Source organism: Oryzias melastigma, linkage group LG24 (assembly GCF_002922805.2).
Source record: "Oryzias melastigma strain HK-1 linkage group LG24, ASM292280v2, whole genome shotgun sequence".
NCBI classification, from domain to species: Eukaryota; Metazoa; Chordata; class Actinopteri; order Beloniformes; family Adrianichthyidae; genus Oryzias; species Oryzias melastigma.
The window spans coordinates 20,874,575-20,887,320 of NC_050535.1; the positions used below are offsets into that span (position 1 = coordinate 20,874,575).

Consider the following 12,746-nt stretch of genomic DNA (forward strand, 5'->3'; position numbering starts at 1 on the left):
ACAGGAAAAAAAAAAAACGTCTTAAAATTATTGAACAGTTTTTACATTATTTCAATCAAACAGAGGGCAATTTCAGCATTAAACAACAAAAACCGAATCAGCTAAATAAAAAAATAGGAACAAAATAGATCTGAGCAAAGTGGGCAAACAAGATACACAAGGGAAGTTTTTAGCCATCACATATTTTTATTCTTGGTTTCTTAAGGATCCTCAATGATCACAAATATAAATTTAGTTTGTTTATAAATATTCTAAATTTTAGGAGGGATTTTCATGTGACCTCAGCTGTTAAACGCAAATGTTTATGGAGAGTCATAATTATCACCCCAATTGTGTGTGTGCAAGTCTTGATTTGTAACTCGTACAATATGTGTTGTGCATAACTTAAAAAAAAGGAAAATTAACAAAAAATACAAAATAAAATTTATACTTGCACAAATTGAAATGACAACAGCTTGAAACTAGCGACACGCACAAGTCGTTGACGGACCAGAACTCCTCGCTCTGGAGCGGGGAGCAGGGCTGATCGTCTGCAGGGAAAGCACCGCCCCCAGACGGCAATTGGAATAGAGAAACTTTAGTTTTAAATAGTGCTGCCACAAACGATTATTGTAATAGTCAACTAATCACTGATTATTTTTTCTGGTTAGTCGACTAATCAGGTCATGCGCAAACTGGATGTGAAGCACGCATCTTAACCATCATTATCTTTAAACTCACTAAAAACTAGATATATAGCATTACCTGTGATAATGCTAGTGTGAATGCTGTAAGCTGAATTCGGTCACTGAAGATGCTAGTGCTGATAGCTGAAGATGCTGAAACTGATAGCTAAAAACGCTGAAGCTGATAGGCAGAAAAAACAGAAAAAATCCTAAATGAACCAAAATAGCTAGCATGAAGCTGCAATAATAGATAAGTTACAAATCAAGAATTACACACGCAAAAACCCAAAGTTACAGACAAATAAAGAATTACGCCCTCAAACGTGTGGTTTTCCGAAAAGTGACGTAAGAAAAGTTCAAACCCGTCGTTCTGGGTTTCAAAACAGTGTTTGCTTGTAGGTCTTTTATCATTTCTTAAGTTTAAACAAATAAACTTCTGTTAATTTGTGTGTGTGTTTTTTAATAAAGTATGTTTTGTTCATTTTTTCTTCACAAATGTGGAACTTTTTTCAACAAAATTGTCATATAAAAAACTCCTCAATGTATTTATTGAAAGTTGATCCTTAGATTTATTACAGTGAGTTTGTTTCACGAGTGACAGTTGAATTTAGCTGACTTCACTGTTGTTGTGGATTTGCACTCGGTATAAAAAAAATGACACTTTAGGAGTCTAGTCTGGATGGAGCTACTTTACTTTTAAACAAATATCTTCATTTTATGAACGCTAAGTGGAAACTCGGTCCAGAAACATGAGAAACTAAAGTGTAGCTGCTCTTTCTGCAGCTGGAAAATAAAATATCCAAATATTTTCTGCAAACTGATGTACCTCTTAGTTTGATGATGAATGACTGCAGATGTTTTTACATTAAAACTGTGAACGTTATCAGGCGGACTCCTATAAACTGTAGTTGAACTTTAACCTTTAAAGCTTCCAGATCTGCTGTTATGTGATTATTAGCAAATACAGAGAATTAACAAAATGTGTGAACTCTGCAGACTTTATACTATAAGCCCAAAGTCATTCAGTGAGTTTTGAGTTTGAAGTCTTTATTTTAGCAGTCACTGATACTGGAATTAATGAGAAAAATGCTGACACTCAGAACAGAGGAAAGGGGCGGGGCTTCACAAGGAAGCGCTAAATCTGCTTTAAACCACTTGATTATTGTGACATTTTTCTTTTATGGATGAATTATAAGGTAAGCTTACATATTCTGTTTAGGACCTGACGCTGCTGTGTCGCCGTAGCAACCATGTTTGTGTGCCTTCGTCCCCTCGAGCCTCGTTAGCTGTGTGGCTAAAGCGTGTCCTCTAATCAGTTGCTTCCTCTGGTAATGATGTTCAAGCGTGCAGTGATGCACAGCCCTGTGGTTTCCTGTCACAATAAAGGTCCAGACACACAGCGGAGCGTCTGCTGTCGTGGGCTGTAGTGTGGCGGGTCGGGATGGAGCTTGTCATGGTTTAAATGTGTGGACACCAGTAGGAAGTTACCCCCATGCAGACGGCGGGTCAGAACTGAAACATCTGCAGAAACTAGATTGATGGGAGTTGAATAAGGAGAAAACGGCTAGATTTTCAAAATAAAACATCTCAAGTGGATGCTAGCAATCAGGAAATTACTCGTCCTTCTTTAATCTTTATTATGGGATGTTAATAGTGTTTTTATATAACGTGTTTTACACACTTACAGATCAAATGTGTTCTTCATGTTATCAGTATCTGCTGTGCTTCTGGACAAAAGGATCAAAATGCTTTAAAAGAGTTAGACTTGGAGGAGGAAGTAAGGGCTGAAAATCAAAGTTTTGTTTCAATTTTAATTAGTTCTTGATTGCAGCCATTATCTGGATCAGGTGTCTGTAACTTTCAACACTTAAAGAACCATTCGGGTCGATTTCTCGTCAACCAAAACCCAGTTGGAGCCACAAAGTCTTTATTCACCTTTAAAAGAAAAATGTTTTTTCTACTGACATGGTACATTTAAATAAACTATTGTATATTTTTTTTATGTAAATAAAAAATAGCATTTAAAAAAATATGAAATAGTTTACAAAATTTTGATAGATTTTTGCATGATTTCTTTTTCAAAATAAAATGCATTCTACACCATAGGATCATGTCAACGAATGTGTAAAGTCATCAATGATAAAAAAATGTTAATTTTACTGTTTCTGGTGCATTTCAGCCACAAATTCATAAATATAACCAACAAAAACTAAATCAGAGCTAATGAAGTGACCTCTACCGTATAGTAAAACCATGAGACACTTTTGAAAAATTATAACTTATCACAGCTTTAATTCTGGTTGTGCTTACTGACTATAAATTGATTAACATGAAGCTCAAATAAAGTCCAAATGTGTCAGAACTACAGCTACTGTTAGGATCTTCGTTGAATGATTCATATCGTCCCTCAACTGTTTGTCAATGAGTCGAATAAAGTTTAACTTAATTTGCTTTTTTTACTTTACTATTTACTTACTTTTCTCTTTACAGTGACTCTGTTAAATGTTTTTAAACATTTCATTTTAACCAGAGAGCCACGATGGAGAGTAAGAGTCCCATGTGGCTCCAGAGCTGATCTATATCTCTTTGAAGGGCAGAAAATATATCCACTAAACCTGGATAGAAACAGCATTTTAAAAAATATTTTTAAAAGTTCTGGTGACTTTCATGTTAATATTCACTCATTTACCAGGACTGTAACCGGGTTGTGTGAATACTATGATGTCATTCTTCTCTCTAAATTCCTGGCTCTCGTCCTGTTGCAGAACTGATGGGGGGTTTTCAGTCAACGACGTTCCGTCGGGGTCATACGTGGTCGAGGTGGTGACTCCCTCCTACAGGTTCGAGCCTGTACGAGTCGACATCACATCTAAAGGGAAGATGAGGTGAGTTCTCAGGTCTGTGTTACCTGACCCACCCCCCCTCCCCCCACCCATCCTCTCCTGATATCACCTCTGTATGCAGAGCACGCATGGTCAACTACATCAAGACTTCAGAGGTGATCCGTCAGCCGTACCCGCTGCAGATAAGGTCCAGCGGGCCGCACAGCTACTTTATGAAGAGGGAAACGTGGGGCTGGACGGACTTCCTCATGAACCCCATGGTGAGAAAACCCTCCAGCTGTGGCGAATGAGTCTGAAGGTCGACGTGAGCTAATTAAACGGGATTCATTTTCAGGTTATGATGATGGTTCTTCCTCTGCTGATCATCGTCCTGCTGCCCAAAGTGGTGAACACCAACGACCCGGAGATGAGGAAGGTAAAGGAAACCTTTCTATGCAGCCTTTATTTCACAGATTCGAGGATTCTTGGGATTGAAGTGAACTTTTCTCTCTTTGGATCCCCCTATCTCCACAGGAAATGGAGCAGTCCATGAACATGCTGAACCCAAACCCGGAGCTTCCCGATGTTTCAGAGCTCATGACCAAGCTCTTCTCTGGTTCCAAAGGCTCCAGCAAAGCCAGCAGCAGTAAGGGGACTAGACCTGCAGTCAAGAGGAGGTAGTACTGCAGCGTCCCTCTGAGAGCTGCAGACCTACGCCAGACGAAGCCCCGCCCCCTTCGTACCACACCCCTCTGAGAGCTGCAGACCTCTGCCAGACGAAGCTCCACCCCCTTCGTACCACACCCCACTGAGAGCTGCAGACCTCTGCCAGACGAAGCCCCGCCCCTTCATACCACACCCCTCTGAGAGCTGCAGACCTCTGCCAGACGAGGCCCCACCCCCTTCGTACCACATCCCTCAGAGAGCTGCAGACCTCTGCCAGACGAGGCCCCGCCCCCTTCATACCACATCCCTCTGAGAGCTGCAGACCTCTGCCAGACGAGGCCCCGCCCCCTTCATTCAGATATCTGCAGACTTCTGCGAAACAAAGCTCTGCCCCTTCATTTATTGTACAGATCTTTTCATTTGTTGATGTTTTCAGCACATCTTCATTTCTAATATTGGAAATGTTTTTCTTACTGCACTGATAAAAAAATAACTTCATCTTCTTTTTCCATAAATTCTACTCTGCTGTGCTAATCCTGCATTTGTTTTTTTTATTGCTGCTAATCTGAAAGAGCAAACAAATATACATATGTAGAGGTTCGGTTTGTCCATCTACGACTGTGAATGAAAATACATTGAAATTTATGACAAATTCTTATTTAAAGCCTAGATGAATAAATTGCAATGGTATATGACTGCTGGGTTTTTATTTCACATCCTTCCGTTGTGAGTTCCACAAAGCCACTTTACTGAATGAACAGGAAATACATTCATTGGATAAATGAAGAACAAAGACAGTCGAAGTTTACTCTAAGTAAAACATGCTTTATTAAAAACTAACATTTTTACTTTTTTTGTGGTTTGGTAAATTATGATTCTTGCTTAGAAACAAATTTGATTGTTAATACAAAATACTTTTTCTGTAAATTTTTACTATAAAAAATGAATAAAATTAAATTTTCATCAGCAGCAAACACGCACTATGTAAATGGGATAGTGTTTTTCTGTCAATGAGGCATGAGTCTAGATCATAGACTGTAAATAAAATAACTGGACCGAGCAAGCCCCCCTACTTCCGTGTTCCATATAGGAAGTACCACTGGGTTGCAAAAAGGCCAAAGTCCCATTGACTTACATTGAGAAACAGACAGTTATTTCTCAGTCATTTTATATCTCAGAATAATCATTCTTCCTCTGCTGCTTTCTGATTAACTTCTTTTTTCTAATCCTATTTTTTTTAAAGATTTTTTTCCATTATCACAAGTTATTAGAGTTATAAATTGACCAATCAGATGGCTCAATAAGCGTTTGTGGGTCTGACGTCGAACGTCTGGGGGGTTTGAGTGACAGATGACGGGTAGCCAATGGGAGCAGACTTCATCAATGGGTCCGTGAAGACCTTTTAACACCTACTTTACAATTCAACAATGTACCAATCATTGTCCTACTGTTGTTTTCCTCAATGGAATGTACCGATGCAGCAGTTTGAAACAACAAGAGGAGCATGCTGTCGACATTTTTAGATGAGGATTTACTCTGTAGAAATAGATTTCACTCTGAGGTTATGTGATTAGGACTTTTTTCTTTGTTTAACGTTCGTTTTTCTTTATTTCACTGTTTTGATTGTAGCATATAAATTATAAGTTGCGTATATGCGCATAAAATCACCAACCAAAGTTTCATCTCCTTCACTTTTCCAGCTTCAGCCTGAATTAGACGCAGCCGTCTGAGGAGCGCCAGAGAAACATTAAAGGACCTGGTCGTATTTTCAAACAGAAAAAAGATCCAGCTGTTCACTTGTTAGGATGGTTATTTATTTTAAATACCGATTAATGCGCTTCTCACGTGCATCTGATCAGACTGTAACCTGGCCGCGCATGTGAAGAGACAAACTGCAGCAGCGTCACCCAAATGCTCAATTTATCCAGCCAAAAAGGAATAAATGTAAGTAAATCCCAAAGGACCGCTGACAGAATCAAATGTTGGAATGGTTCTCCCTCAAAGGCTTCAACAATGACTTGTACGATTATCCCGAGCCGGCGTTATTAAAGTAGAAGCTGTTTACATCCTCAGGCTCATGGTAGAGGCGTGGAAAGAGGCAGACGGTTGCAATAAACTCACTCCAGATTGGTGACAGTACTTCCTGTGGATTCATGACTCAGCTATGACTCAGACCAATCGATGAAGACCTCATTGCTCGCTCAGTCCATTATTTTTACAGTCTATGGTCTAGATTTATATTGATTAGGTAAAAATTTGTAGAAAGTTTTTATCCACATCAGCTCTGGGTTCTCTTCTCTTAATCGTTTACGTCCCCTCTCCTCTATTCCTTATTTTTATTTCTCTGCTTCTGTTTGGTGCAGTGTGATTCATGTGTTGTTCCTCATAGAGATTTCAGATTCTAGGTGGATCATCTGTGCTCCTGTTCTTGGCCGCCCACCTGTCCCCCAGTCCTATCTGGCTGAACTCTATTCAAATACATAGTTGTAGAGTTAGATAAGCTAATTCTTCTTTAACAGTCCTAGTAAATCACCTGTCCGTCCTGGAAGAGGATCTCTCCTTCATGTGGACATCCCTGAGGTTTCATCTTTTTTTCCTGAATCAGGTTGTTTGAGGAGTTTTTCCTTAATGGGAAGGAGGGTCTAAGAACAGGGATAACCAGTTTTATTCCGTTTAGTTTAGCAATTAGCTTTTGTTTATATTTTATGACCGACCTTCTGCGTCTGTGCAATTACTGTCATGAAGCCCAATGAATTTTTTGTTTTTTGTTGCTGATATTGGGCTTTATACGTTGCCTAGTGCCGCCGTGGTGCAGTGGTAGGGCGGTTGACACCCGATCAGAAGATTTTACCTCCACGTTGCCTGCCCATGTGTTGAAGTGTCCTTGGGTAAGGCACTGAACCCCACATTTCCTCTGGTGGGAGGTTGGTGCCAGTGTTCAGCAGCGGAGCGTCTGTGTGTGAATGTGAGTTTAAATGGGTCTGTGACTGTAAAGTGCTTTGGGTCTTCAAGGAAGGTAGAAAAACTTTATACAAATAAATGCCATATATAAATAAAATTGAATTGAGAAAACATACTTTTCAGCACCTTGGCTTGCCATATTTGGGTCTACATAATTCATTGTCAGTAATTAAACATTACATTTTACTATGGCTGGGTGTCAATAATAATTTCTAGAAAGGATTCGATTCACCAGAGGCTGGATCGATTCAATTCCAAGTTTTTTTTCTATTCTTTCAGTCCTTTAATGCAATTCAGATTTGAGTTTACTCATTTCTACACATTTATTTAGAAATACATTAATAATCTACTATATGTTTTAAATATAATTTATCTGATCCAGTTCACATACTGTAAATGTATCAGTGAAATAATGAGATTGTTAATATCATCCAGTGTTACATGGATTCTCTAAAGGAGAAGTTCTAACTAAAATGTTCAGATCATTAACATTGGAAACATTGTTCTGCTTCTCCTGGAGGACGTTTCAGTTTGGACACTAGGTGGCGATCGCATTTTAGCAGGAGTGTCAAACTCAATCGCACAAGGGGCCAAAATCCAAAACACACCTGAGGTCATGAGCCAAACAGGATAAACATTTATGGAACACTCTAAAACTACATTTTTATTAAAACTTTAAAACTGTAACTTTTTAACATAATCATGAACTTAAAATTAAGTTAGCCTGTAACTGAACAAATAACTAAACTTCAAATTAGCGTAAAAAAGTGAAAAAAGCCAAAATTAGCCAAAACAGTTAGCTTGTAAATATTAGCCTAACTCCAAAACAGCCCAAAAAACTTTTTAAAAAAGCCTAATATTAGCAGCTAGCATGTAGCTGAAATATTAGCTGAAATATTAGCTACACTCCAAAATAGCATAAAGAATCTTAGTAAATGCCAAATTAGTCCAGAAATCTAGCAGAACGTCATTTTTTTAAACTTTAAAAACGTAACTTTTTAACTTATGAATTATAAAAAGGCAGAATTATTATTCCAGAATAAATCAACTTAAACCTTAAATAACTTTCAATATTTTACGCTCCATAAAAATATATTTTGACAAAATGATGCAAGTTGGAAATAAACGTGAGATAACATCGGGTCATTAATAACAATAAAATTAAATGATCTGGATAGAATTACCAACAATTTGTGGTCTAAAACACAAATTGGTCATTCATTCCGGATCCGGCCCCCGGGTCTTGACTTTGACACGTGCGCTATAGCATTACACCTTATTCCATAAGAAGAAGAAAGAATGACCAAAAATGAATGACCAATTTGTGTTTTAAACCACAAATTGTTGCTTTAAAAATATTTCCTTAAAAGAGTTTAGTAAATTTATGTCTATGAGTTTTTAAAAATGTTCATTTATTCAGAAATGTATGTTTATGTCATCCAAGTGTTAGCTTTAGCCGTCCTATGGGAAATTTTATTAAACGTTAGCATCAAGTTAGCGGACTTTAGCTTTAAGTGCTAAATCGATCTATATTTTTATGAATCGATTTTTGATATGTTAAGCTTCAAATCAATAAATCAATTTGATCAACCCTGCCCTACATTTTATGCTATTTTTTCTTTTTAGGGGGTTATTTTCAGTATTTTTTTAGGACACCTCTCAATTTATCACCTTTATTTTCCACTCAGGCTAATGATATCAAAGAGAACATCTTCAAAACAGAACTCTGTATGACAGAAGAACTCGATAAAAATTTCTAATAAAGCTGAAAACACCAGGAGTTTGAGGGATCTCTGCAGTGGTAAGATTGAGGAAGCAATAGTTTGAAGCTGCCACTGAGAGGCGCTAAAGTCCCTGAGAGCCCTGTCACAGCTGCACCTGCAGCGTCTGGTTCCTCATGACTCCAGCTGCTGCCACAAATAAACCTCTGAAGGTTTCTCCTTCTGTATCTCTGCATGATTGAGCGCCATGATGATGATGCTCTTCAATGATGAGATCTTCGGCTTTTGATTGGATCATGATGGACTCAACATAACAACAACATAACAAATATTTGCATAAAACATGATAATTTCAAACTGGACTCAAAGGCATCCATTGCACTTCTTTGAGTCCGACCCTGACACACAGGGATTTCTCTGGTTTCTTTAAATGTTTGGATGTCTTTGTTTACTGTATCCAGATGTACAATGTAAATAAAGTTTTTCCCAACAGTCCTCAGTCGGTTGGTGTATTCTTTCACTGGTGGAGCAGCTTCTGTCCATCTCCTCCTCTGGGACTCTGAGACATCACTCTTACGTTGAATCCAGTCACAGACCTGACACCTGTGACCTTAACCAGCAGCTAATAGATCCACATTAGCTGACCCATTCAAATCTTCTGGTCTACTTCAAAGTCAACTATTTTGGCACCTGTGAAAATATAAATGCAAAGTGAGCTCATTGTTTTTTATTTAAAAAAAACATTCCCAGTAGTTTTTTAATTATGATTATGAAGTTTTTAACTAAAATCCCACAACCTAAATGTCTTAAAAAGTCATTTTTCATGTTGATCTGAAGTCTCTGTTTCCAAAATCTCTGAGGGGGCGTGGCTTTTGGAGCTGAGCTGAGTAACCCCCCCCCTCTCGGATAATTCTGATAGCTCTGTGTCTCACTATCATAAATCTTCACCGCTGCTCCATAAAAACCTCCATCAATCTGGGTAATGTCCAGCCGTATGGTTCTGATCCGGATGTCAGCTGGACGAGGAAGTGAAGATCTTCATGGACAGAACTTCCTCCAAAATCCTGATTCTTTCTCCTTCCAGTTCACCAAAGACTCTTTTAGCTAATTCTCCAATGTTTATTGACTGTGATCAATACATTCAATCATTGGTTTCTCAGAGTTCTTGATAAAATAATCAAAGCTAACATCAAAATGCTCTTTCATTGATTTACAATCCTTTCCAACTGCGGTCAAATGAGCCGCCGTTCACATTTCCGTGGTCACATCAAGAAGCTCCGTGGAGTCTGGTGGAGATTTTCCAGCGTTCTCAGTCCTGCTACCGTAAGTATTGGATGAAACTCACACCAAAAATCCAGTGATGCTGATTTGACCACAGAAATGTGAACGGCGGCTCATTTGACTGCAGTCAATGTGAAGATACCATCTTCTCTTCTCCGTTTGATTGAAGGAGAAATACTCAGAAATGCAAAAACGTAATGATTTCTTATTAAATTTGTTCTTTTTCATAAGAAAAATGGCACACAGACATGTTTAAAACTCTAAAAACAGGATTTTCATCGGAAGGTTTTTCAGATCTGCAGTTGTATCGAGTGTTTCCGTTCCTCACAGTCGTCTCCTCGTCGTCTCAAAGAAGGTAAAAAATTCCAGTAGATTATCAGTTTTCTCAAACCAGGGTTTACTACATACCATGTTGGACGTCCCTTAAATCTCATTTTCTCCAGCTTCTCATGTTTGAACAAATACGTTAGATTCTCCGTGTCTGACTGCCAGGTGATCGTCTGATTGTCTAAACAAGCAGTAAACATGGCAATCATTGGAGAGCAGTAATGTCTGGACGTAAAACACTGATGCTTTTGGCCTTTGGCTGCCTTTGAAATGAAAATGAGATGAGACCCTGACGGCGCGGCTGCCTTTGAGCTGGACTTTTACTGTTGTACTGAATAAGGACACACAGACTCCCTTCAACATAAGTTTCCAGTCCAAACAAAAGGCACAGAGTCAAGACAGCAGTCCACGAAGGCCAACCACAGCACGTCTGACAGTGGCTCGCAGCAGAAGATTGACATGAAGAACGGTTCAATTACAGCATTTGAAAGCAGATTACTGCACAGATTAGCCCTTACACACAAGATCACAGAGCAGAGGCAGGATAGAAACCAGGACGAGAGCACATTCAGTCAACATTGATGAGCAGTTTATCACCCAACATCAGGAAATTTATCTACAGAAGATTTTCATCCAGAATATAGTTTCAGCACATAAAAGCCTTCAGTCCTATTATGTACAGTAAAATATGAAACAGAATCAAAGATTCATTTCACTAAAATAAAAAGATGTATAAAAAGGAAAAACTAAGGTTTATACGGCAAGTCAAAATGGACAAAATCAAATAAATAATGTTGGACTAAATTGTGTTTTGTAATTAAAGTTATAAATAAAGCGATAAATAGTCACAAATGTCTTGATTTTCTAATTCTCTGAACTCGATTTACTACAACTGACAACATGTGCAAACTTGAAGTATTCATAAACATCAGACAAACAGTATTTTTCTTGTTTCTTCTTGCTTGAAAAACAAATCCTAATAGAATCCCTGTTCCTGATATTAAATATTCTGCCCCAAACCAGAAAATCAAATGAATATTTTTAAAATTTGTTGAGTTGTCTCCCTGATCAATTTCAATGTAGCATTCATGTTGTACTTCCTGTCCACTCCTCAGATTTGAACATTGCCATAATTTTGGAGAATAAGATGCACTTAAAATCCTTCAGTTATTTAAAAAGAAAAAAAAAAAAGAAAAATGAAAATTGTAAGTAGCGTCTTGTGATGCTTTGTACTCTATGTATCACAACTAAAAAATGTAGAGTTACGTTAAATAATTTTTATTTATCTCTCATGTTGCTCTCTCTGCATAAGCTGATTACTGCAGATGAAGGAGGAAAGCAAAAGTTCACAAGAAAAACTTCCCATCACCCTTCTGACCAATCACCTGCTTTTTGCTCCTCTAAGCATTGTATTTATTCATGTATTTATAGTGTGAATGTATTCACACTATAGTGATCCTGTTTCTCTTTATTATTATTCCTTATTTATTCGTTTTTTTAAAATAATCTAGTACACTTTTAGCAATTTCAGTAATTTTAGCATCAAAGTGTTCAGCGTGTTAAGAACATTCCTGCTTGTACTTTTGGTATTCGTACATTTTATAGTTTTTAAGATATTACACAATTTATGTGATTTTATTAACCCCATTGAAAATGAATGGGATTTTTTTTTCAAATTTCTACCAATTCTGCAATCAAAACATTCAGCATGTTCAGGACATTCATGCTTGTACTATTACTTATGCATTTTCTGAAATTTTCTGAAATTTTTGAAATACGTAATGAAATTTTACGTAAATGTTGCGATTTTCTTTCACGTAATTCTTCAAATATTCATGCGCTTTCTGCAAATGATGCATGTCTGGTATCAAAACACTCAGCATGCTAAGGACGTTAATGCTACTGAGGTTTTAAAGGCTAATTTTGAGTTTAGCTAGGATTTTAGCAACCTGTTATCTTTTTTGGTTAATCTGGCATCAACTGAAGTTTTTTGAGCTAATTTGAAGTTAAGCTAATATTTTAGCAACATGTTTGCTTTTTGGATAATTTGGAATGTACTTAGATTTTTTGGGCTAATTCTGGTTTGAGCTAGTATTTTAGCAACGTGTTAGCATTTTTGGCTAATTTGGCATCTACTGGCGTTTTTGGCTAATTCTAAATTCAAATCTTTTTATGCATTTTAAAATCTTATGCAATTTTTTGGGATTTTCAAGAGATTCTTAAAATTCTTTGTGCTTTTTCTGCAATTTCTGCAACGTTAAGTCATTTAGCAACTTTGGCATTATGCAGATAGCTTTAGCATT

General features: G+C 37.5%; 1 protein-coding gene across 1 annotated transcript in view; it reads left to right on the forward strand.

Annotated features, from left to right (window-relative positions):
- emc7 (ER membrane protein complex subunit 7) overlaps window positions 1–4,848 on the forward strand; it is a 5,414-nt gene extending 566 nt beyond the window's left edge. The window contains exons 2-5 of the mRNA XM_024291061.1: window positions 3,431–3,550; window positions 3,630–3,768; window positions 3,843–3,923; window positions 4,022–4,848. Coding sequence (XP_024146829.1) covers window positions 3,431–3,550; window positions 3,630–3,768; window positions 3,843–3,923; window positions 4,022–4,168 — 487 coding nt within the window. The 3' untranslated portion in view covers window positions 4,169–4,848. The remainder of the gene's footprint in view (window positions 1–3,430; window positions 3,551–3,629; window positions 3,769–3,842; window positions 3,924–4,021) is intronic.
- Window positions 4,849–12,746: the final 7,898 nt, after the last annotated feature.